Source organism: Ascidia mentula, chromosome 2 (assembly GCF_947561715.1).
Source record: "Ascidia mentula chromosome 2, kaAscMent1.1, whole genome shotgun sequence".
Lineage (NCBI taxonomy): Eukaryota > Metazoa > Chordata > Ascidiacea > Phlebobranchia > Ascidiidae > Ascidia > Ascidia mentula.
The window spans coordinates 10,683,722-10,708,662 of record NC_138567.1 but is presented as its reverse complement, the minus strand read 5'-3'; the positions used below and the strand labels follow the sequence as shown (position 1 = coordinate 10,708,662).

The 24,941-nt window shown below is 38.3% G+C and overlaps 6 protein-coding genes across 6 annotated transcripts; 3 read left to right on the top strand and 3 right to left on the bottom strand.

Moving 5' to 3' along the window:
* The first annotated feature begins 402 nt into the window (after positions 1-402).
* Positions 403-2,564, top strand: LOC145888687 (dynein regulatory complex subunit 5-like). The gene is made up of 5 exons (XM_082979499.1): positions 403-619; positions 697-1,417; positions 1,601-1,723; positions 1,807-1,984; positions 2,243-2,564. Exons 1-5 carry the CDS (start codon positions 439-441, stop codon positions 2,420-2,422), a joined length of 1,383 nt encoding a protein of 460 aa, XP_082835625.1. The 5' UTR covers positions 403-438; the 3' UTR covers positions 2,423-2,564.
* Positions 2,522-4,303, bottom strand: LOC145888688 (methionyl-tRNA formyltransferase, mitochondrial-like). The gene is made up of 4 exons (XM_082979500.1): positions 4,162-4,303; positions 3,770-4,104; positions 3,379-3,654; positions 2,522-3,115 (listed from the first exon to the last, which is right to left on the bottom strand). The coding sequence occupies exons 2-4, from the start codon at positions 3,977-3,979 to the stop codon at positions 2,522-2,524; spliced, it is 1,080 nt and encodes a 359-aa protein (XP_082835626.1). The 5' UTR covers positions 3,980-4,104; positions 4,162-4,303.
* A 453-nt stretch (positions 4,304-4,756) lies between these two features.
* Positions 4,757-8,301, bottom strand: LOC145890079 (alpha-tectorin-like). The gene is made up of 9 exons (XM_082981118.1): positions 8,165-8,301; positions 7,621-7,789; positions 7,124-7,287; positions 6,336-6,522; positions 6,004-6,074; positions 5,720-5,897; positions 5,427-5,552; positions 5,110-5,215; positions 4,757-4,983 (listed from the first exon to the last, which is right to left on the bottom strand). Exons 1-9 carry the CDS (start codon positions 8,299-8,301, stop codon positions 4,757-4,759), a joined length of 1,365 nt encoding a protein of 454 aa, XP_082837244.1.
* Positions 8,302-9,740: 1,439 nt separating this feature from the next.
* LOC145888662 (kelch-like protein 30) lies at positions 9,741-13,958 on the top strand. Its single transcript, XM_082979462.1, has 9 exons — positions 9,741-10,089; positions 10,678-10,797; positions 10,860-10,961; positions 11,317-11,445; positions 11,686-12,226; positions 12,290-12,395; positions 12,677-12,808; positions 13,182-13,398; positions 13,713-13,958. The coding sequence occupies exons 1-9, from the start codon at positions 9,862-9,864 to the stop codon at positions 13,956-13,958; spliced, it is 1,821 nt and encodes a 606-aa protein (XP_082835588.1). The 5' UTR covers positions 9,741-9,861.
* A 410-nt stretch (positions 13,959-14,368) lies between these two features.
* On the bottom strand, positions 14,369-21,991 carry LOC145888661 (condensin-2 complex subunit G2-like). Its single transcript, XM_082979461.1, has 26 exons — positions 21,790-21,991; positions 21,598-21,717; positions 21,340-21,457; positions 21,110-21,273; positions 20,923-21,051; positions 20,704-20,802; positions 20,480-20,646; positions 20,256-20,409; positions 19,885-20,053; positions 19,529-19,668; positions 19,321-19,473; positions 19,115-19,237; positions 18,927-19,026; positions 18,715-18,809; positions 18,546-18,660; positions 18,203-18,395; positions 17,848-18,034; positions 17,428-17,658; positions 16,977-17,103; positions 16,530-16,660; positions 16,077-16,278; positions 15,712-15,932; positions 15,388-15,533; positions 14,909-15,129; positions 14,556-14,605; positions 14,369-14,499 (listed from the first exon to the last, which is right to left on the bottom strand). Exons 1-26 carry the CDS (start codon positions 21,958-21,960, stop codon positions 14,437-14,439), a joined length of 3,789 nt encoding a protein of 1,262 aa, XP_082835587.1. The 5' UTR covers positions 21,961-21,991; the 3' UTR covers positions 14,369-14,436.
* A 315-nt stretch (positions 21,992-22,306) lies between these two features.
* LOC145889148 (galactose mutarotase-like) lies at positions 22,307-24,925 on the top strand. Its single transcript, XM_082980028.1, has 8 exons — positions 22,307-22,613; positions 22,671-22,825; positions 23,007-23,050; positions 23,219-23,381; positions 23,555-23,642; positions 23,701-23,845; positions 24,102-24,273; positions 24,397-24,925. Exons 1-8 carry the CDS (start codon positions 22,427-22,429, stop codon positions 24,475-24,477), a joined length of 1,035 nt encoding a protein of 344 aa, XP_082836154.1. The 5' UTR covers positions 22,307-22,426; the 3' UTR covers positions 24,478-24,925.
* The last annotated feature ends 16 nt before the right edge of the window (positions 24,926-24,941 follow it).

Below are 24,941 nucleotides of genomic sequence, written 5' to 3'. Positions count from 1 at the left end.
CGCTCCAATGCTTTTTAAGGATTTTGGGCATGTGGTATCAGAAGGACACCAACATAAGCTCAAGACAATCAACCGGAAGTATAAAACGTTAGTTTATTCTTTGCGCTTTTTCGATACTAGGTTCAACATTACCAGCATGCAAGGTAGAGTTGCTTGCATGTAAAGTAAAGCACTTTTTTGCGCTTTATTTGATTTTAAAATAATTGCATTCATGAAAAGAACTAAATTTATAGCAATTGACTAAAATTTAAAAGTTTGTTTCATCGTAGCAATATTAATTTATTTGTGTTTTGTAGAAGCATTTTGAGAAAAATACGAAATAAAATATTTCTCTGGCGCCATCTAGCAACAAGTGTTGTCATAACAACCTAAACAATTAATGCACGTATAACTGGTAAGAGGTTTGCGCTGTGCAGTGTAATGTAATATAGCTTAAAAATGGTGGTCACGGATCTACGTTCGAGTGTGATAAAAAGGCCGGTGGTCGCCCCATCGGCGGGCCTCAAACAGGACCCAAAGACAATGCGCAGAATTATTGCTGAAGACCCGGATTGGTCACTGGCAACAGTACCATTGTTGAAAGATCTTTCCATTAATCACCTTGTCCAGAATTTTAAAGGTGATATATTATTTGCATATATTGCGGATTAATACCTCGCATGTGCTCAGCAGTTTTCACAGTAATTTTTATTTTAGAGAATCCGCAGTTAAAAGGCTTGCACTCAAAAGACAAAATCAAGGTCCTGGACAAAATCAGCACAAAACTCCCATTGGAAATAACAGCACACCTTGTGGAAGATGAAGGCTACTGGAAAAGATGCTCAAAGGAGAAGTGGCCAGTGTGTGATGTTTCTACCTATGGCGGAAGCTGGAAAAGAATGTTCTTTGAAAAATACATAGAAGGTTTGATTGAGAACTTTGTGCCGGAGCAGACAAATGAAGAAGTCATAGAAAAGGCCATTCCACTTGCATCTCGGTATGTTAAAAGGTTAAATATTCGCCAGCTGCTTCCCCCAGTAAAGGATACGACCAAAACTGATGATGGTTCCAGCGATATGGCAAGTGATATTGGGTCCGAGGCACCGTCAATGGATCACTTTGAGTTCGGTGCACTCATGGAGAAAATGCCCCACTTGGAAGAATTGAAAGTGAAGTACGGTGTTCGTGACTGTGGTATGAATTTTGAGTGGGGTGTGTTCCAGTTCACGCAAAGGGATTGCCTTTTACTTGCAAAGAGTATAAAGAGCTGCAAGCAACTCAAGCGGGTTTGCATCCACCAAAGCAAAGTTGATGACAGTAAAGTCAGAGTGCTGATCAGTCACTTTCTTGACCATCCTTCTTTGACTGACTTGGATCTTTCCCACAACTGCATTGGAGATAGAGGGGCCCGTGCAGTTGCCAAGATGATCAACAACAGGTTACCTTTGTGCTTAATTTTTTTAGCATTACTTTGAAACAAATTAAATAAAGTTCCAATTGGTCCAGACCATACAAAATTAAAAACTGAGATGCAGGATGTGAAAAAAATATTGGTGGTTATTCGTCAAAAACATTTTGTAGAGGTCAACTTATAAGCATAAAAAAAAATGATTATGTACAGGTGTCCCAACTTGAAACGAGTGGTGTTGACTGACAACATTATGCGAGGTGATGGAGCAAAGGCACTCGCTTATGCTTTAACCAAGAACACTCACCTGAAAGAACTAAACTTGAGACTCAACAGGTAGAGCATGCTTTTCTAATTGCAAATGAATCAAAAAATATCCACCATACACTTGGTTGCAGCAACTTAAAATGTGTTTTAAGGTTTGGAGATGTTGGTGGTCAAGCAATCATGAATGCCATGCTCAAGAATAACACCTTGAAGTCTCTGAATGTTTCTTCAAATGACCTGACTGAACCAACTGCAACAGTCCTCTCGCAAGTGCTTCAAACTAACACAAGCTTAACTTACATCTCCCTGTCAGGGAACAGAATTGGAACGGTAAATGTTTTTTCCAAAGTTTTTGTCGAAATATTTTAGGTTATATGAAGTGTAACAATCAGTGATCTAAACAAATAGGTTCTTGATTAATACCGAGTTTTTTTCACTAACAATGTTTAAAGGCTACTAAACCAGTTCAGTGTTTTGTTTATGTCTGAATCATTATCAACTATACCAGAATATTTTCTATGACACTTACTGAAAGTAGGCGTTGTCTTGATGACAACCTCCATGTCACATGATAAAAATATACTTTAGGATGGTGGCAAGCAAATCCAGGAAGGCATGGAAGTAAACAAAACCGTCATTGAACTGGACCTGCGTCTTACTGAGGCTGGACAAGAAAGCGAATACTGCATAAACCAAGTCTTAAAGGTGAACCAAGACCGAGCGAGAGAGGCAGAAGAAGCTTTGCAATCCAGCAACAACCTAAGATAAATGCACTCCAGCAAAACCTTTTACTTTCTTGCATAAAAACCTGGCCAACGTGAAACAAAAAGTGTTTTGCTTTTATATGTGGAAAATAAACATAGACAATCATGGCAAAGGCATTTTGTCATTGCATGGTGTAAAAATTACTGTGTTTCCTTTTTTAATCTCTTTTTGCCAGTATCCATTTTTAAAGTCCTGTGCCAGCAGCGTTTTGCCACCCAAACGAAGCTTTGTGCATGCAATGTGTCCAGATTTGCATTTAATCACTATTGATTTTGTATGCTTATGGAAAAACACTTGACCTGGTACGGCATTTTCTGGAATATTTTGAAGCTGTTGCTCTGAGGATAATGTGACTTCAACTAACCGTAGCTTTTGCTTGTCACACATGCATTGCAAGTAAAAGTTACTTTCATAACCGAATGCCCTGAATTTGTTCCAAATGTCTATATCTGTCATCATGCTGAAGTTGATGGCAGAATCATCAGTTGTTAACTTTGGAGCTAGTGTTACATCACTTGGATTTTGCTCTGTAGCATTTTCCAGCTTGTTTGGCAAGTCTGCAAGTACTTTAATACATAGGTCTGCTCCTATATCTGAGAGTTTGCCGTAGAGTTCTTTGGTGATGCATTTGTTGTCAAGAGAGACTGGCTGACTCTGAGCCAAAATTCGTCCATGGTCAAACTTGTTTGGTTTTAACTGTTATAAAAAGAAAATTGTATTTTAAATTCCCACCACTGTCAAGCACATAGTCAACTAAAATTAAAAAGTAGACTAGATTTTTTAAGAGCAATTACATTGGTAATATCAGGACTACAAAATGTTAATAGCAGAAGTGCTTTGAATATAAAGACTGTTATCACGATGTTCAGGGAGACAAGGTAATGACGAATTGGACAAATATATTTGCCTATTCCAGTCAGTTGAACATTTTATTAAGCCCAGCTTTAAAAAATATTAACCTGTATAATTGTGACTCCAGTACTTTTGAAACCTCTTTCAATTGCACGTGATATTGGAGCTGCACCTCTTAATGCAGGCAAAAGACTTCCATGCACGTTAATCATTTTACATCGAAATCTGTTTATCAATGATTCAGGTATTAGCTTTCCAAATGACACAACTACGCCCACATCAAATTCTTCTGCTTGCGGTATATTATCCCAAATGTGAAGAGTAAGATTTTCTGACAGTGCAAACTTTTGGATTGCCAAATTAGACTGGGGTAGACATACAACCTTAAAAAATAAGCATAGTTTGTATAACAGTTTATAACCTAAACAAACATATTTTCAAGTCATAAACAATAGAACATAAAATGTGTGTATTTGTGAATAGTAGAAATGCACCCACCTCCAATTTGGACACTAAAGGATTTTTGGACAAATAATTACTGTGGATTTTTTGCAAACAAGTCAAAGCAAATTCATCGCTTCCAAAAAACAAAACTTTGTATGGAGGATCAGGTGCTACTGTAGATAATTTTCCAGGACTTAAACATCTCAAAACAGAATGCTTCAAAAATGAGTTGGCAAAAATCCTGAGTTTAAACAGGGTGTTCATTTTCTCTGTTGCAGCAGAGTTTCTGTGAGAATTCTTTCTTCTTCAAGTCTTTTTCGATTTTCCTCAATCCGAGCAGCCTTCTGTTTTTGTCTTTCAATATCACGAAAAACACCTTCCCTCATACGCTAAAACATTAATTTTGTTTAAGTACCACCTTGTCATGTAAGCAAAACTCCACTGACCTTTTTCGAAGAGTTTTGATCCCAATGCACGTAAGCAATGGTGGAGGTGGTAAATATAACCGATACTGCAAGTGTAGCTTTGGCAAGGGTAGACATAAATTTAATTCATCAGACCTCGAAAGATCAATTGTAATACTGCCAAATTTAAAAGCTAAGTCATCGTACAAATTTAGTATTTACTGTACAACTCGTCACTTCTGTTCTGACGAATGCGGTGAAAAATTTACAAGGTATGCGTAGAAACTTACATACTACAGATATTTTTATTGGCATAACCAGAAGCTTTGCTCAAATACAATTAAACGTAACTTAATGTTTGCGTGCTACGAAAGTTTAATTTGAATCCAATACGCTTTGTACAAGAGAATAAAATAAAGGAATTATTTTTAATATAGGTGTGCGATGACCCGGTAAGTTTAGTTTGGAAGTTGGGAAATAACCCGCGCTGCGCTTTCAATAGTTGAAACAAAATCGTGATATTTTGATGGTGGTGGATTAATATTTTGTACATGAAAAAACAGATACATATTCCCATTGTCGTAGTATGTTCCACACGAAAATACACACTTACATACTCTTTTCAAATAAATACACGCTAGTAGTCCGGAGATAAAACGAAATTAATCTTGTCGTCTTTTACTTTCCGATTGCGGTGACCCGACTTTGCAAAGCAGATAAGCATGCCCAAAAGTAAAATAGAAGATAAAATCAAAACCAGGTAGGTAAGAGCTTCGAGGTCGGTAAACTTTCGTCCCAAGATGGTCACATAATTTCGCTGATCATAAGGCGCTCCTACCACTAGATCTTGACCACTGACCACATCTGCAAAAACACATGGAAAGGATGAGTTTCGCCAAACTTCATCGAAACTACATTGGACACTCGTGCTTAAAACGGAAATATTTTATGTGCGGTTCTAGTTGTGGGCTTATTCTGCGTTGAACTTACGTCTGCATGTTTTCCCATCGTCGTTCAACTGATAGTTGTCCGGGCAAGTGCAGATAACCTGTTCCTCCGACCAAGGTACGCACCGGTAAGCACAACCTCCATTGTTCTGAACATTTATGTTGTTGTTACAAATGGCGAGTTGGACCACTCGTTAAAAGGGTCGAAAACCGAATGGACCCCAGAGGCTATTTGTTTAGTGTTCTTCTTAATAAATAGTTTCATTATTTGTAACCGTGACAATAAGCTTAAACCAATGTAAACAACGAATTGCTAATCCACAATAATACACCTGAGGATCATGAAACTAAAGGTCATACCTCGTCACAGGCTCCAGGTGGGACAATGACCCTGATTGGTCCAAACGAAACAATATTCCCTTCGTCGTTTTGCTCGTCACTGAGACTCATCACATCCCGGCGTCGACGCGCCGAAGTACAATTTGGCTGAAAAAGGGGTAATTTTATGCTAATAACTTAACAATACAACTAGACCAAGAAAAATCGGCTTTGTCGTATATATGTCTAGAAAAAATGTACAGCCCCTCTTTAAATGAGGATTTAGACGTATTTTCAAAATACAAGTAAATTTTCCACTTTTACAAATGACTTACTTGGCTAGTACAAGAGCTGTTGGCAACGAAATCGCACAAAGTGTAAAAGCAGTGAATATAGAGGCTCGTAGCCCCTGTGCTCCACACGAAGGATCGAAAACCAATTTGCGTTTTTGTCGAGTTGTTGTTCTCATAGATTTCGTTGGCGTCGCTGTAGGTAGCATCGGACGTTGCGCATCTGACAGAAAAAATATAAATAACTTAGGTGGCTTCGATGCGACTGTACCTTATAAGGTAGGGAGCATAATATAGACGTGTGTTATTTTTTACATATAAGGTCCTACCCGCTCGTCACTACGTAGTAATTGGTGGCGTCGGCCGAATCGCTAGTTGGAGTCAGCCAGCATTTTGTCGTCTGGGACATAACAACGTAAGTGTGCAATCATATAGACTTGTATAGTTATTACTACTGTTATATATACTAAACTCTATTAAAATTTGCTAAAACACTTTATTTTATACCTTCGAAGTTAAGGTTTTGTTGTATTTCGAAAATGCGATTATTTCTTGATGATTTGATACACACTTAAAAGGACAATATAATTAAAAAAATACAGGACTAAAAGTATACACTGCTTGTTGTAGTTTTTTGTTCAGTTAATATCCGTGAATTTACCCGCAAAACGTATTGAGTGGGATCGGCGCCAGTGACCAAAATTCCAAAGAAGATCTTTTGCGGAACAATTACAGACATTGACGACGTCTCGTTGGATGGGTACGAATATTGGTAAGACGAATCGTTGTAAAACAAAAATTGCTCTCCAAATGCTCCGGACGATGCCGCCGCTGTAACATTGATGACTCTGAGAAATAACAGGAGTTTGGTTATGTTTGAGAAGCTTTGGAAGCAGTAAATGCAACGTATGTTAATACGGAGCTGCCACTATGATTCTTGAGTGTGTGTTTGTGAGACTGACAGCTGCTTCACGATTGTGTAAGATTTTCGTTTAAGAGTCTATTACTTGTTTTAAATATATTAACCAAAAGGCTTCGACATTACATGGGCAGGAAACGAGTTGTAAATTAAGTCAAACATTCTTGGAATTGCCTAGCATGATTGGTTTGGATAACTCCACAAGATTGCCAAAACAAGAAAACTGCTAAACGACATAATGTTGCTAACAATTCAAACACATGATGTAAAAGTATTTAAAAATTGAAAGTGTGAAAAATAATATATACAAGAGCAGGTTTTCACTCAATAAATATTGTTGGTAATCTAAATTTTCCATGTAGAATTGGAAAGTAATCTCTTTTGAAAATATAATACATTTGACACTTCCGTGTTCCGTAAATGAATCTAGAGTATATAAGTGCGTTGTGACCCTCAACAGTTGGAAACCATCACTGTTCTAAACCACCGGCATAATTATTCTGTAAAGAATTACTTTACATTATACGCACTGTTTTGATGCAGTGATTGCACTTCCGTAGCTGACGTTGTAGCTGGATTGGAAGATGCAGGAAAAATAGACATTGAAGACATTTTCTCTGGTAATTATCAGACTCGAAGAAGGATGCTCTTCATTTTTAATCTCATAGGAATATGTAATGTCTGTTCCGTCAGTCTACACATATATAAGATGTTAATGGGTCTTCGAACGCTTATCATTAGGTGTGACTTTTGACTTCCAGGCGGAATGCTAATTCTTTAGGCAGCTACAAAGGCTATTTGTAACACTTGTCCTAGATAAATGAGCAAAGTTTTTATCCTTCAATATGCTGACAAGAAGCACTGTTCGACAATTATGATACGGGTTAAATGAGTTGACATAGAGACGACGTTTCCTTCGAGTTAGACAAGCCTACATTTCTTTTGTTAAAAAAGTACACTCAACTACCAAGCGGAAACAATCTGGACCCCAGAAACTTATTTGTGGAGGGAAGAAACCAACACTTACCGTAACCGAAGATGAGCACACACTGAAATTGCTGAAACTAAATTCAGTTATGGTGGACTTTGCAAGAGTGCTGGATAGACAGGAGGAGTTTCGAATATGGAATCCGCTCGAGTCGAACAAAGAGACGTTTCCCGAATATCCAAGCTCGATTAAAGCACAAGTACTCAACCTTGATTCAAAAAGTATTTGCCTTGCTTAGTTTTTTGACTTAGTTTCACAGGCACTCAAATTGTTTGTGCATCATCATTTTGAGTGCTTAAAATAAGGCAAATGTTTGAGACGAGATTGGGGAAATAGGACATTAAATCTTTCCCGAACATTGTGCAAAAATGAAAAAATTCTTCCCTCTTATTTTTAAGTTTAACAATTAATGCAACATACTTAATTCACATTTGTAAGGGCTGATTGGCTGATAAAACTTAAATGCACGAAATTTCGCCAGTGAACGCCGACTTGGTTGGACTTTGGTTGAACAATTAAAACTAATGTATTGTCTCATCACTCTACTCTTTTCCCAAAACTAAATCGTCAAGACAACTCTTACCTCACATTTACACCAGACGTGCTGCAAGTGACGTTGAGATTGACATAATCAAGAATCGCGGACTGGTTTGTTATATCCGATGGAGGTGACCCGAAGTTGGTGCAATTCGGCTCCACCACATCTAAAACGTTATACATAAAGCACTGACCTTGGAAAGCAAGCACCGCAACCACGAATACTAAAATTTCCTTCATCACACTGTTTGGTCTGTGATTTTATTTCCGCATTGGAAAAACCTCGAAACCACTAAGTGGAATTAAAAAATCCTGTAAAATACAAAAAAAAATACAAATGAATTCTCTGGGCAAAACATGTTGCAAAATTGGTTTAAATCAGAGCTGTTAGCTGACACCAACCGATGTTTTCACAAAATATTTTTTCTGTATAGCGGAAACACGGTATGTGTGAAAATGTGGGTTATGTTGTCGGTAAACGGTGTGCCGACAAAAACGTGCTCGTCATTTCCGTTCACACAACAAATTTTTGAACACGTCGCTTGGTTTGTGGACCGTGTTAAACGTATGTTCCATTTACAGTCGGCAGTTTCTCCAGATGATGTTGGTGTTACACGAAAATCCTGCCCAATAAGCCCAGTCGAAAATTTGAAACCAATTTTGACACTTCAGTTAAACTTGCAATAAAATGTTTTTACTTCATGAAATCTACCTAACCAGCAGCACTTCTTTCACGTGACACAAGTTAATCATCAATTCAATTTTAAATGTTACTAGAACAACTTTGTGTCCACGCTTCTGGTTTTAGAAAACATGTTTCGCTTTTTATTAAAGCATCTTCAGTTCTACAAACAAAATAAACAGAAAAGACATAGTTAGACGCTAAAAATGATAAAACGATAAAACTGGCCGAACAGTAGAAACCTCTGGTGCTAACATACTGCACGACGCTCTGATCAGAGTTTTATCATTTTTAGCGTCTAACTATGTCTTTTCTGTTTATTTTGTTTGTAGAACTGAAGATGCTTTAATAAAAAGCGAAACATGTTTTCTAAAACCAGAAGCGTGGACACAAAGTTGTTCTAGTAACATTTAAAATTCAGTTAAACTTATTTTGTAAGGTAATTTGTATTTCTAACAGAAATTTTTTTTGCACAAAACAAGTCATGCTCACTGCATGAAATTTGCCATCCAATGTTTTTGCAGCAATTTACACAGAACAAGGCCTTGTTCCCAACTAAATCCGCAAAATATGTCACGCCCATAATGTACACACCCCTTGTGCATAACGCTTATAAATAACCGATGAATCCCTGGCTGTGTATGACGTAACACATCTGCTGGTAATGACAATTCAAGAGGCGCAGCTCAGTTAAAAGTAATTGCTTTGCCACTTCTTTGCCGGCAATTCCTCGTGTGCGTGCTGACTGACCGCTGATGTGATGCAAAGAATTAGCTACAGCCAGAGATAAGTTATCTGGTTGATGTTTTAAAAGTGCGACGTTGACCTAACGTATTGCTGTTATTAGCAGTGTTTTAAGTACGAGGTCAGAATAAATGACCTCTGTCTTTACGTTTCTTGGCGTGTGTATCAACGTGTATGTAGTAGTTTCTTTAGTGTACATAGGTTTTTGTTGGTTAGGAACATTAATATAAATCTTGTTGTCCTGCTACTTTTTTATATGGGAATGGTGATGTGAACAACGATATTTTTTATCCAACTTCACCACACACCCATACATAATGACGGACGAATTTGTATACTTTGAGGGAGATGATCATGCAAGATTTGTTCTGGGTGGGTTGAACGAAACAAGGCGGGGAGCACCTTGCCTCTGTGATTTCCGCATAATATGCGAGGATCAAACATTTCCATGTCACCGTACTGTGCTCTGCTTGTTCAGTGATTACTTCAGAGGAGCCATCGCTGGCGGGTTTAGGGAAAAACTGGAAAATGAAATTGTGATTCAGGTACGTTTTGCATGCAGTGTTGCAGACGCGTAAACAAGCTGGTGTAATGCGGCTTGTTGATCAAGAAAATGGTAAGAAACCACACGAGGTCTCTCTGTGCGTCGTGATTGACATCGAAAAAAACATCGAATTTGAAGAACAAATTCAAAAATCCGTATAGACAGAGGAGCCTATGCATAATTATTTTTGGATTGTCCTTACATACTGAAGAAAAACGCACCTGTCTGTGCTGTGTTATGTGATCATCTATACTTGCTCTATTATTTCCTTACGCAACAGAGAAACTCCTGCAGCATCTTGCGTGATGTTATTCATATGACCTTTAGTACGTCACTGGGAACACGTGTTCAGAATTCAGGAATCCCTTGAGCGTTTGTCGTCACGTTGTTGACTCTTGAAGCGAAGCCCTGCAAAATCAATTTTCAGCCGTTCTGCAAATAACAAGCGTCGTTTCTACATTATCAGTTTCTCTGTTTATCCTTGATTTTCAAAATATGTTTGTCATGACCGATCTTTTGGATTTAAAAATATATTTACGAGTTTAATTAGTTTTGCAATGGCAAACAAAAGAATTTGTAATCTTGACAGGGAGTGTCCAGCAAATCCGTGGAAACAATTCTTGATTTCGTGTACACGGGTAACATCGTTCTTAATCATTGCAATGTCGAAAGTTTGCTGTTCGCTGCCACCAGGCTCGGGTTTACAAAGGTATGAGTCGGTTGCTTGTTCAGGATTCACGCCACAATCCTCCTTTTGGTTTGCACATGTAGATTATGAATCTGTGCAGCGACTACATTCGGCATCAGATCGACGAACGCAACTGTCTGGAGATTTTAAAGCTCGCCCAAGAGCATCGCTACGATTCATTAGAGGTGTTTTGGGGCTGTTTATTGTTCATGATTTGTTTCAGTTTGAAAACCCACGTTATTCTTTCATCTCATACAGTTCTTAAAACAGATATGTTTGTATACAAACAGCAATAACTGTTTTATTAAGCTGCAGTAGGGCCACTGTTTAGACCCAAAGGTATTATTATGTGCAGATTCGGTGACCTACCCCGTCCTGCCAGCTAAGTCAGCCATGGCTGTAGGTCACCAAAATTGCACAGATGAGACGTATCAGGTCGTCATAGTGGCCCTGTCCATTACTCACTAACAATATCTCTCTGCTGTTTTGGATGTTGAATAAATGCTGGTGAAGGTCAGATTATAATATTCAAAACTTTAGGCTTCTGCCCGGCAATACCTCTGCGATCACATACGTTCAGTATTTAAACACGAAACGTTTGAATCTCCTATCCGACCTGGAACAGTGCTCACAATTCTTCGGGACCCTCAGATGCACAAACGCGGCGAAGTAAGAAATTCATTCTTTCCATAGGCGATGATGATTGATACTGCATGGTCTGGTCAAAATCCTCTGTATTTTTGCAAAAACACTCCATATGCGAATCCTCTACAAGTACCCGGAGTCTTGAAACAGGGCAAAAATACAATTTAACACTGTATTTAGTCTTTAGTGATAAAACTACATGTCTCGCGTACACTAGTAGTTTAACTGTGTATGCATAATAAATAAGGGTTGTCTGCCACATAGGAATGCCTCGCCATGGCGCTGCTTACTTGGATTCAAAAACATGCCGACGGGCGGAAAACACACGCAAGCGAACTCCTGAGCCAAGTCCAGTGGCGACGTCTTCCAGCTCCCTTCCTCCTAAAAGAGCTCCTTCGTCACCCGGTTATCGTATCCGATAAGGAGGTAAAAGAACTAGTGCTTGACCACGTGAGGCGCTCGTACGACGACGCGAGCAACGGGAGCGAGCTTCTTAATACGCTCAGTGAAGCTGAAGGTCAACAGTGCGATGTCGATGGTCAATTACACAGGAGTGTGTCCACGGACAGCAGCTCAAGCCTGACTCCAAACTACAGGAACTTTAGGCCGAGGAAAGCACCTCACCAGGCACTTATATTGGTGGGTGGACTTTCCCTTGGCGAAGCGGAAAGGGGCGACACAACACAACCGAATGTTATGTGTTATCATCCGCTGGAACGTGCGTGGAAGAAGAAAGCGTGGTGGCCTGAACGGGGACTTCGCGGTTTTTCTGTCGCCAACCTTAACAACGGTGTGGCTGTAACAGGTAGATTGCAAAATTGGAATCTATGTTATGTAAGTGTTTTTTTTAATTGGTACTGCTATTCAGGTGGTTGTTCCACAACTGTCAAGCGACATCTCGTCATTGACCGTGCGTGGCATTATGACGCTACATTGGACCGGTGGATGAGGTTAGCAGATATGAACAAACAAAGGTATGTATGGGTCATGAATGAAGTACTTAGTATACCTGTTTATGAAATAAAAAGGAATGTTACGTGAAACTGCAAAGCCTTTCTGAAAACTGCTAGTTTGTTTCCGTCTGCACATAATATTTACGCAATGACTATGCTTGACGAAGTTGAAGAATCCGCTGTAAAAGTATATTTTGTACATGTTTATACTTTTGAAACGGTGTGAAATTTGCGTGGTAATCTGCATCCTCAAAATTACATGTATGTCCTATTTTTCCTTAATTGTTTATGTTTATGATCAGAGCATTCCACACGTCGTGTGAGTTGAGTGGTCGACTGTACGTTGTTGGTGGTGCTGTTGGAAATGTTTTGGACGCAGAGGTTTACGATCGTCACATGGAAACATGGACATCGTTGAAGAAATCCGCACCGAGGTTGCGCATACAAAAAATGAGTGAAGAAAACCAAATATTTTTAGAACTGTTTTTTATTCAAATTACTTGGTCACCAAAGTCTGTACATATACCCCTTGACTAAAACTATGTCTTAAATTTGTTCATCTGAAGCATTTGACGTAAGGTTGCAATTAATGGCCCGTGCGTTTCTATAAACTATACCACTTGTGTGTACACGCACTGTTTCGACCTGTAAGGTCTCATCAGTGCAGCTGTTAAGTGGCACTGTGCTATACCACTAGTGTAAGGCAAATAATAACTCCTCTAATGGGGCACGTCTTGGCAACAAGGGTTGTTGAAAGTTACCACTTATAATTCCAACATAACCTTCAATCTTTACATCAAATTTTAGAATGATGGACAATTTTACCGCAAGCGCTTGCAACTCTAAACTGATAGTGCTTGGAAGCGGGCAACCATCCACAGTTTTCATCCAGTGTTACAACCCGGCAGTGGATAGCTGGACGGTGGTGAGGTCCCCTAATGTTCCTAGACACCTTTCAGCTCCGGTTTGTGTCGCGGCACCAGACGGGGACCGGGTTTTCGTGGGTGGAGACAACACCAAGAAGGTAAGGCAACTAACCTGAATTGCAATTCTCCTCTGAACCATACTTGTATCCAGTGAGGAACGATCACATAAAAACGTCTTTTGTGTTGACGATTACCAAGAGCCCAATTTAGGTAAAAGTTTACGGTAAAAAGTAAGATGTCCTCGAAAGAATGAGCAAAAAACCTTAACCCTTTTTAAACTCTTCTTCTTTAAACCTGATAAATTCTATAAACCCTATTAGATCTCTACACATAAACCATCGAAATTTCATTTTTCGACCATCCAATGCTCTTATGTTCAAAATACTAACCTCGGTGGTCTATTGTTTGACAGATGTACATGTACGACCCGAACACCAACACCTGGTCCCGCGGCCCCGACATGAACAACCTACATTCAAACGGTAACCTGGTTCTACTTGGAGGAGAAGTGTTCGTAACCGGAGGCCATTGGGAAGACGACGGCTACTGGGATGAAATGGAGAGTTATGACGTCACGAGCGAAGTGTGGACCTCCAAAGGCGCCCTGCCCCATCTCTGGTTGTACCACGGCTGCGCGACTGTTTACATGGACGACTGAAAGTGTTGCCTTGTACAATGGACGGGTTTCGTCGTGAAAAATGCGTGAGGGATGATGTGTTGGTCGAATGTTTGCCTATAAGGACGATATGCGGGAGACATTTTTTTTAATGGAAAATTTCGTTCGCGCCTATCCCTGTGCATAGTTTTACTAATAAGAAATCAGATTTTTTGGTTTTGCTGCATTTTAATGTTACCCAAGTTTTGATTTTAGTTTGTGTGTATCCGGAAACTTTCAAGCAATTATTGATAAAAATGAAGACAACTTCGGACGATAGATTTGAAAAATATGCCCAACCACTGTCAACCCCAGGAAAACATCTCCTGTCACATTATAGTTGTCATTCATGTTGTTGTTGTTGGTCGCAAAAAACATCACTGGGCAGTATGTTGCGAAGGAAAGAAAAAATAAATTTAATGGACAGAAAAGGTGAATTTTGAACCGATAACTTTATACAAAAAGCCGAAAAAAGTCCGGTTTATGGAAGTGCCAGCTCCGCGGGTTGAACCAATCCAACTGTTTCGGCGTATTCGTCGCTTAACTGTGCAAAAAATATTTTTCAACGAAGTGCTGGTGTTATTTGCAACAGAAAAATACCTTTTTCAGTTCTTCTAACCACAAGATAGCAGCGTTGCTGTTCTTTGAGTCTTAAAAAGTATTGTGAAATTTAAGGCATTTAGGCAAACTAGTAGAAGCTTACCAACTTCTATTTCAACTTTTTCAGGCTTTGGACTATTCACATCCAGCATTTTAACGGAATCACATGATAGGTTGAAACTGTTGCACTTTCTGTAGTTTACTTACTATTATTACATCTATTGCTTTTTTAACGTTTTTGCATGTCACGAGGTGCTGGCAGACTCGCAAACAAACTTTTTGAGTTCACGGACTCTGGGTTGAGGCTACGGAGTTAAACATAAAATCTGGATAACAAATGTTGCTAAAATCACCTTTCGTTAACACGTAACTGAGGAACACCATAGCTTTTGCGCTACATGTCCTCAGTTTCTTGTTTTCAGCCAGGAACTGGGGATCAGCAGCAATTGCGGGGAGTGTAGAGCGGCAAATGTAATCGCACTCGTCTGATGTGGCGCAGAGAAGAGGGAGTAAACACGCGCAAAACTGCGGAAGATCGGCAACTTTCTCACACGCTTCGAAATCGCCCGAACTCCTGTTTTGTTACAAAATATTGGTTGTGTTTAAATTGTCAAAAACTTTTGGCAAAGTTTATTGAAGGTTTATTTATTAGCTTTATTACCTATGCAAAAGTAAGGGAAATTTAAAATAATGGAATAAAAAAGTCTCAAGGAAAAAACTTTCGAGTTTTATTTGGAGATTATTAAACTACATCCATTTAAATTTTGTTTGTTAAGTTGACTTGGATCGCAACTTCCCATAAATATCGTAAATATACCAAGCAAAAACTTACATAATATGATGCGCCATATCGGCTAGTAGCGCAGAGGCCACTTTTTTGCAGTACAATGAATGAGTGTGTTTGGTAGCGTTGGAGCGCAACTCAAACTCTGATTGGAGGAGGGACCGAACACGTGACCTCAACTCGGTGCGGAAAGTCTGTGATAAACACGTCCTGATAATTATTTCTTTATATTCAACGCAACCACATCAAATGAGAAAATGATTATTCTGTAACGTAAAAATTTAGCGAATTTGCCAAACAGGTACATATTTGACCAGTGCTTGCACGCTTAAAAAAATAAAAACAAGTAAGCAGAATATAATATTTACATACTGTGTGAAATCCGTTTGGATTGCGGCGACTATACGTCATCAATGCTAACAGTACGTCATCGAGAACTTGAAGCATAGCTTCGTCGTTCGCTCCAACTCCATCGCTAACTAAATTTTCATCTACTTGGTCTTTCATCTTTACCCACTTTTCCAACAGAAACTGCTCGCGCGCATTTACGAGCAAAGAAGTTAGCGATGAAACATAATCCACTGTTTTCACTCCTGGAAGTAAAAAAAAATCTCGTTGAAGTCCCAGATACTGCATGAAACCAATCTTTAATAGAAATAGAAGTCGAAGCTGTTGATTTAGCATGCATTGGTGCAAGTATTCAAACGAGAGTAAACAAGAGTGTATTCCAAAGTGACCTGTTTCGGTGAAAGCCGACAGCAAGTTGAGTACGGAGTCGGCGAGGGGAATCCCCATACTCAAAAAGCTTTCGGTCGAGGCGAAGACCAATTCCAGACACTGCCGGATGAGTGACATGCGACGCAAAACACCCTGTGCTGACGTGTCGCCCGATGACGTAACGTTGAGCGACGTAGTCGACAGGAGTGTGGAATTCTGATCCTGTAAAGGTGTGTTTATTTATATACAAGCTTAGTAATGTACTTATACCAGGTACATCTAAATTAATTGGTGAAGGTTACATTAAAATCAGTGAAAGTTTTCACTGTTTAAAATTCCTCAGTCAGACCTTCCGAAATCTTAAGGTACTGGCAACTAATCAGATGACAATTTATTATCATATATTACATATCAACAACACATTCTTAACAATGGTTTAAGTGTACCAGTTTCCTCATATACGTAAAGCTAACCTGCATGATGAGGGCTGTAGATTTAAGGTTTCCCAGCAGATCAACCTGTGCCCATTCCACAAAGTTTCGAAGAGATTGAACGCTGTTTCGTCTCAGTACATTCTGCTCGTCGTCACCTGATTCCGATGCACCTTCCAAAAGCAAAAAAGTGCATTAGGTACATAATGGAATTTTCAATACAACTGACCGGTTAGCCTTAAAGAAATCTTGCCGCATGCCAGACCAAACGTTGATTGAATACAATCTACATTAAATTTTGCAACAGATTGATAGTTACACTGTGTCTGGTAACAACAGCAGGACACACAGCGGAAATTTTCAACGGAAGTGCGAAGCAACATTAACCAGTTCGTGTTGTGTTTAACAAATGCAACAGACGGCTACAGCTTGATACGAGTCTATCACTGTGGTAAAACAAGGGCAAAAATAAACGTCTACTGTCGGTACCTGTTATTGTGCGCACCGCGAAGTAGCAGAGAATCTCAGTACGAAGTTTCAATCCTTGCACAAGCATCTCGTTTGTCCACAGTTCAAACAAGTTGTCGTTCCCACACAGACGTGTGTTAAGATCGAGCTGATGGGGAAGGTGCAAAGTTATTTCCTGTTTCTCAAACTTTTTTATTCTTGGATCCCCAGAACAAACAAAAGTTCAACAGAGAACTTTCTATGCGACCACATATAATGTGAGTGAAAGCGACCTAAGGTTTAGAAGAATCCCTGATTTCGTGGGTCGGAAAGTATGGGCATAAAATCGACCTTTAAAAAGCGAAACCTATGCAGTTGAACATTTGTAAATGGATCCACAGTCCTAATAATATCAATCCTTCCCAACAAAACAGTAACTTTGTCCATGTCCCAGAACGTCGGCATTTCACCGTCATATATAAAAAAAACTTACCTGGCATTTTTGCAGCGTCGTGCATATCACGTTTAGCAGTTCCAGAGTTGGATCGCAATCCAACAACGAAGCCATCAGTTTTTCTTCGGAAACTATGCACTGGAGGTAACGCAGGGCTTGCAGAGGTCGAGCTACTTTTTGTACGCCAGTGAATTGAACTGTCTTCTTCTTCTTGTTGGCTGCTTTAGCTTTACCTCTACCACTCCTCGACGACCTACGGGATTTCGATGGCTGTGAATATCAATATGCCGTTACTATATGAGACCAAAGAAACTACAGGCATAAGTGTAATACACTGTATATTAGTCTGTCAGTGCACTAGAATGGAGCTTTCAAGCGACAAGAAGTTGATACGGATTACTACATTGTTTCATATATATCCGCATTGTAAATGTAGGTAAATGGAGAGGTTGCACCTACTTGTGGTTCAGTCTCTTGACTTTCCGTTTCCGTTGTGTTGTCAGCGAAAGAGTCGCACACCCAATCGTTGATGAGCTGGAGAATCTGCTGCGACCATCTCCATTCCACCAGACACTTGATCAACTGTGAGTAATACGACGAGGGCGCGTCGTCCGGCAACGATCTCAGTTTGGGGAAAATCCCTTTGCTGTAAATATGAAAACCAATATCTTAACTAAATCCATACTTTGATTTATAGAGACTTGGGAGTCTAAGTTTTTGATTACTGATTTACCAACATGGTCTGATAAAGTGTTAATTACACATAATATACCTTATTATTTAGTTGCATGTATAATTAATGAATTGAAATTACCTAAAAATTGGCATGCTAGCTGGCTGTAGCTGGGAGCAGAGGTGAAGCAAAACATTTATGTTTCGTTCGTCGTGGAACTTTTTGAAGCAAACGTGGACAGTTCTGGGCAGGGTGACTGCGATTCGTTTGGCAAGCTCCCTCATTTCACTGTTTTTTTTCTTGCCCTTTTGTGTCTTTTCCACTTCTTTTTCCACTGCATATAAGTTGGTTGTTGGTTGTGGAAATGTTTTGTAAAACAATTTTATTGTTACATAGGAATGGTCAGAAAAAATAAATGGTGAGAAAGGTGGAATAGAGTGATTGTATGATTTATTGCAGTTCCAGTAACAATTGAAACTCCTACCTGGTGCAACAGTTGAATACTTTTGGTTAAAGCAAGGGTTTAAAATGCAAACTGCCTCCATAAGTCCGGCAATCAATAAAGGATCTTCCTCCAACTTCGAAGTGCTGTCCAATTGCTTAAAATGGCATGTTTCAATTCTAGAATATTTATATGACAAGAAGAATCAAACCTCCTTTTCACTTTCACTGTCTGCACTTTCTTCTCGCCTCAAACTTTCAGTGACATTGTTGCACACGAAGTTACTGATCATCAAGATGAACTCGCCTGAAAAAGAGAATATTGGTAAAGTTGTTGAGTATTCACCTGCAACTTGTTTGGAGAAATTGTATTAACCACCTGTGTTGCTAATAGCAGGTTGGCATGAAAGCAGAGTTCACTTACCGAGCTCGTTGGGTGCAAGCAAGTCACCCACTTGCAAATAAAATTTCCTGGCAGCATTGGCATTTCTATCAAAAAAGTTGAGACATCTCATCACCCAATTCTAAAAGAAAACAAATTTAAAGAATCATGAATTCACACAAAATATTGGTAAAAGTCAAACAATTGCAGCTTTTAACAAAAAGACCCACCTGCATTGGTTGTTCAGGAGGAATAAAAGAACCTGTCAGAAGTTTGCACAGTCTTCTGGTGACCGTCTGGTTGTCCAATTCCAACTGTGCCAAAATGTTCTCAACTGGACAAACATCCCAGAACTGCATTCAAACACATGTCGCACATGAGTTTGGGCCACAATGAGCTATTTCATTTGTGTCAACAACATTAATTTGACACTCACTGCAATTGTGCTTGTATTTCGGAGAGCCAGCAGCATGTTGCAAAATGCCACTCTAACCTTTTCACTTGTATCATGGAGAGATAGAGTCACAGAAGGCAGAAGTTTTTTCAGCAACGGCTGGCTGCATGGGTTGTCCAACAGAATGACAGTGCCCTAAAACATGGCAACAAGTTAAAGTTCAGATTTACAGAGAAAGAAATAAACTTACACGGAAGACAGCTTCCCTGACATCTGGGGATGAGGCATCAAATGCTAACTCAGTGTAAAGTTTTTTGGCCTGAACAGCGATAACATGGGCTGGAATCACATCCCAGTAATCGTGCAATATGTTGCACATCTGATATACAGCTGTGAAAATATGCCCAATAAGCTTTAATTTATACTTTACTTATAAAAAGTATTGTAACAATTTTCTACATAAGCAATTGTATTAAAATGGTTCAACAAACCTTCATTTTGTAAAGCTGAAGCCACTAGTTAATTGGTTTGAAAAAAAATTTTTTTTTTTTAATTTTTAAATAAATTCAAAACAGTTCTGTGCAAATGTACATGCCAAACACATACCTATGGAGCGAACTTTTGGGTAATCGTCCACCAGTAAATCATCGATTGCCTTGAACTGTTTTTGCAGAAGCTCGTCAAATTCCTGCCTGACACTATCTGGAGGTGGCAACAGTGGAAAAGCATCAAACAGAAGTGAAGCAGCATTGGCACGAACCATAGCATTAATCGCCTGTATGCATTTTGGAGTTAAAGCAAAACAACAATGTGTATGTACAGGAAGTAGTAGACCAATCTGTTTTCAAAAAAAAAGTTAATATAAACACTTATTGTTATACCAGTGTCCAAAACAACAAATTGACAGCCAATGTGGATTGTGACCGGAAACTAGCTATCTTAGCATGCAAAAACGCATATGTAAGAAATACAAACACCTTGAGAGATCTCCATATGATGGGGTCATAGAGGCGTGACAGCATATGAGCAACTTGCTGGGAACCCTTGTGACAAGTTACAGCTCTAAGTATACCTTGAAATGCAGTAAAGGGACAATGTGCAGAAACTTTCCCACGTGGTAAATGCACTGCCCTGGATAACAGATTTTTGTGCAACTTAAATAACTAAAAAATATATTTTTTGTGGATTTTGTTATATATACCTGTACATGATGTCTTGAATGCAAACATCTTCAATCGTTTGCTTTTTAACTTCATCTGCCAACATCCAGGCTTGAAAGTAGATGTTACCAAAGGCTTCAGAGTGATTTCCATTGCCTTTTATAAGCACATAATCCAGTATTGCTTTATGCATGGCAGTCATCAAGTCCTAAAAAATTAGGAATGGAAGCTGGAGAAACATACAAAAAGCTTTTCCAATACAAACCTTTTGCAAAATAAGGGCATTTGACAAGAATTTTCTTCCATTGTTATTTTTCAAAAGTATTGGATGAACAGCAGTGCACACCAGTAGCTGTTTGAGTTCCTTCAAAATGTGAGGTAAAATTTATTGGCATTGATACATAAACTGAGGTACTATGACAGCAATTAATACTCTACTTTAGTTCAAATGTTTATACACACTAGCAAGATGTTTTGTACCAACCTGAATATTCTCATGGTATATTTTATCTTCGGGAGATGTAGGAATTCTGCGCATTTCAACATCGGAAAAGTCAAACTCTTTCAGGCACTGATGCATTTGGTACAAATCAGACACAGCAGAAGAGATGAACTGCACAGAAAAAAGTGAATAAATTAATGGAAATTGAAGTATTTTATGAGCAAATTACTCTGCTGTTCTTGGCATCTGCATTCACTTCACCGAGCAAATAAACCAAAACATGAAGACAGAGCTTCTCTTTGTTGCTTAAACCCTTTTTCCACCAGTCTCTAAAAAGTGTGCATATGCACCTGGCAAGATCACCATGCTCACTATCTAGGTTCAGGAGAACTCCTGCAAATGTCACAAAAATTTATATATAGTATCATCATACTGAAGTGTTTGCATAATATCAATTACCATGCAATAGCTGGGCAGACACATTCAATCCATCTGGAACAACCAAATCATCCAGGAAAATGGTAGCTTGGCATAGACAGCATACATTTTGTAATAAGCTGACCAAATCCTCTTTAGTCTGTTAAAAAGTTACAAACTTTTGTGGGACTTTTTTATTGGAAATCAGATTTTTCTTCAGCAAACAATGATTTTGTGGACCATTTAATACTTTATTTAAATTAATTTTAGGCACTTTAAAACATTAACAAAGGCATATACCTCATTTGCAGAATCAGATTGTTGCTCAGCAGTAAATACCTCCACAAATCTCTCCATGGATGAAATGCAAATATTTGAAATTCCATGCCATGCCAAACTTAACTGTTTCTTGTCGAGCTCCTGTACAAGGTATATACTCTATTCACAGTTTTAAAACACATGAAAAGGCTATCTAAACAAAAAAGAACATACCTGTAGTACTTCAGCAAGTTGCAAAACAAACTGTGATTTCGTCTTTTGTTTTGACCGCACATCTGTTCTATCATGCAAACTCGAACGAAATTGTTCAAAGAATTCTTGTAATTCCGTTCGCCCAGTTGACGCAGCAGCAATAAACTGCTCTCTTGGCCTTATTTCCGTCATTTGCGCTTCTTGGTGACAATTTAAGGTATCAAACCACCTCAGCGATATTTACGAAAGAGGTTACATTTTTCGCCAAAAATTCCCGCCAAAACACCTCTTCTAAAATCCAGTATGACGCACACTACGATGCTCTCAAATTTAAAAGCAATACGTCCATTGCTGTACATAACAATTTACGAATAAAGATTAATTACCAACATCAATTTACTTTGAAAAAGATGTGCTTGTGTGCTGTAATCAAAATGCAGGAACGACAAAAATTACTTGCAGCACTATCTACCTATCCGGGAAATACCCTTGCTGGTGACTATTTTTGAAATATTACAAATTAAAGTTTACGGAACCCGCTGTGACACGTATGGTGAATGATGTTTGCATAATAGTTTGCAATTACCAAAGACGGCAAAGTTGCTGACGGGACTGACGCGTGGTGCATATACCGGTAAGTTTTTCTGCAAAAATAGGCATGTCACCTGTTGCTGCGAAGGAGTTTGGGAAAGATTCCAGTGGTGTGATCTACAATTTGTACACAATTAAATCACAAAATTTGGAAGTTGGTTTAATAAATTATGGTGCTGCAATTGCATATTTAAAAGTGCCAGATGCAAATGGACTGCAAGATGACATTGTAACAGGATTTGAGACACTCCAAGGTAAACTTCAAATACATTTAGAGTGCTTTTGATAATTCTGACACAATTTGTTTGCAGAATACTTTGACAAGAGAACCTTCTTTGGCAGTATTGTGGGGAGGGTGGGAAATCGAATTGCTGGTGGTAAATTTACAGTGGGTGGGAAAGATTATCAACTGGAACTAAACAATGGACCAAACAACTTACATGGAGGATTTAATGGGTTTGACAAGGTTACACATAAATGTCTATTTCTCTTCTTTATATTCTACAACCATTGTAATTCCAAAATGAATTGAAGTGTTCCCTATATGTGAACTGAACTGTAGTATCATGCTTATTAGATAATTTATTTACTATCGATGTAAAAAACTATCAATGGCAATGACATTGAATTTTGTTTAATTTTTGTAGAAGCATTGGCAAGGTGAAATTGGAAACAATTCTGTTACATTCAGGTAATTTAAACATTCAGTTGTAATTTTGACATGCATTAATTTTGTCATTAAAGCAAAAATCTTGCTTGTACCTTAGTGTCAAATACTTGAGGTTCTAATGTGTAACTTTTTTGAATACTTTTAAAATCAAACACTTACCTTCAAACTAAGTTTTCATGAACTATAAAGATTGGTAAGTTCGGATGGTGAAGAAGGGTTTCCAGGTGAAGTAACAGCAGCTGTCACTTACACAGTGGATGATCGCGAACTCAAGATTCACTATGAAGCACAAACCACCAAAGCAACTCCAATCAACCTCACCCACCATTCATTTTTCAATCTTAGTGGTCATGTAAGCTGAATAGGATAAACATGTTTAGATGTTTTATGTTGTAAGATTTTTTTTGCTTATTTGTCATTTTAATAAAATATTAATTTTTTCAACTTTTTGGTTTGCATTTAAATTCATAATATTCTGTGCTTTAAACAAACAAATTCTGTAATAATTCATCCGTTTTGGCGCAGAAATCCTGGGACAAAGATCTTTCAAACCACAAGGTTGCCATTAATGCAGAAAAGTATCTTCCTGCAGACAAATTTTGTCTTGTCACAGGTTAGCAATCGAGTCACAACATCATCCACAGAAAAACTAAATAGCATTTTTTTGGAAGGAGAAATCTTACCTGTAGAGGGAAGTCCATTTGACCTCAGAAAACCCAAATTCTTGACTGAGAAGTTGTTGGATTCTTGTCCTGGTGGAGGAATCGATCACAACTTTTGTCTTCCAAAGGACAAAACTCGTCACTTGGCAGCTATGTAAGTTCCTGTTTGCTAATCTATAGCTTCGACTTAAGAATAATCGAATCTATAGTTAGTATATTGGCTTAAGGATTTGCTATTAATACTTTTACATGAATATTTTACTTTTTCAAAATGTTGGGAATTCGTCATTTTAATTTTTTTTCTTTGAAGACAATTTTAATAAAAAATAATACCTTTCCAAAATTCCAAAAATAAGTTATGTAAAAATTTAAACAATTGATTTCTTAAATGAAGAATTGCCTTTATTTAGTGTAAAGCATATTCCAAGTGGCCGTATGCTGACGGTAGAGACAACGGAACCTGGATTGCAAGTATACACTGGAAATTTTCTCAATGGACAACTTGGCAAGGGTGGTGTTGCATATGTTAGACACAGCACTATATGCCTGGAAACACAGAATTGGCCAAATGCTGTAAACAATGTAAGTTGACAAAACTATTTGTTAAAGATAAACATGTCACAGCTAACCTATTGCAATTTTTAATTAATTTAAATTCTCAATAATTACTATAATTTGGTTTATATAACTTTATTTACTTTGCAGCCTGGTACTTTTCCCAACAGCATTCTGAGGCCTGGTGAAGTTTACAAACACACCGCTTGGTTTAAATTCGGAACTTGTTAATACTACTAAGACATTTATTGGCAAATGCAGTAATTGTTAATTTGAAGCAATATTCAAATTTAGAAAGGTAATAATGCAACATTAATATTTAATTCCGAATGCTTGTTTATTCTAAGGTAATTTAATTGCATAATAGCTTAGTTTGGGGAATCGTGCAAGTTTTTACTTTTTTTGGTGGCGAGGCTCAGTTGCTGACAAATATTTAAATTTTTCTGTGAAAAATCAAATTAATGCAAATATTATACTTTTACCTCAATTAAGTTGGATGATCCACGGTGTATTCTATTGATGACCTCAAAGCACTGCTTGCATTTTTCAGAACACCTCACTTAATACATTTGTTTATCGTACAATTACTATTAAATTGCAACTATATTTTCAAATCATGTAAACATTCTCAGTAATTTGTTATGTAGCTATTTGTCATATTTTGTATTTCCCATATACTACCTGCATGTATTGCA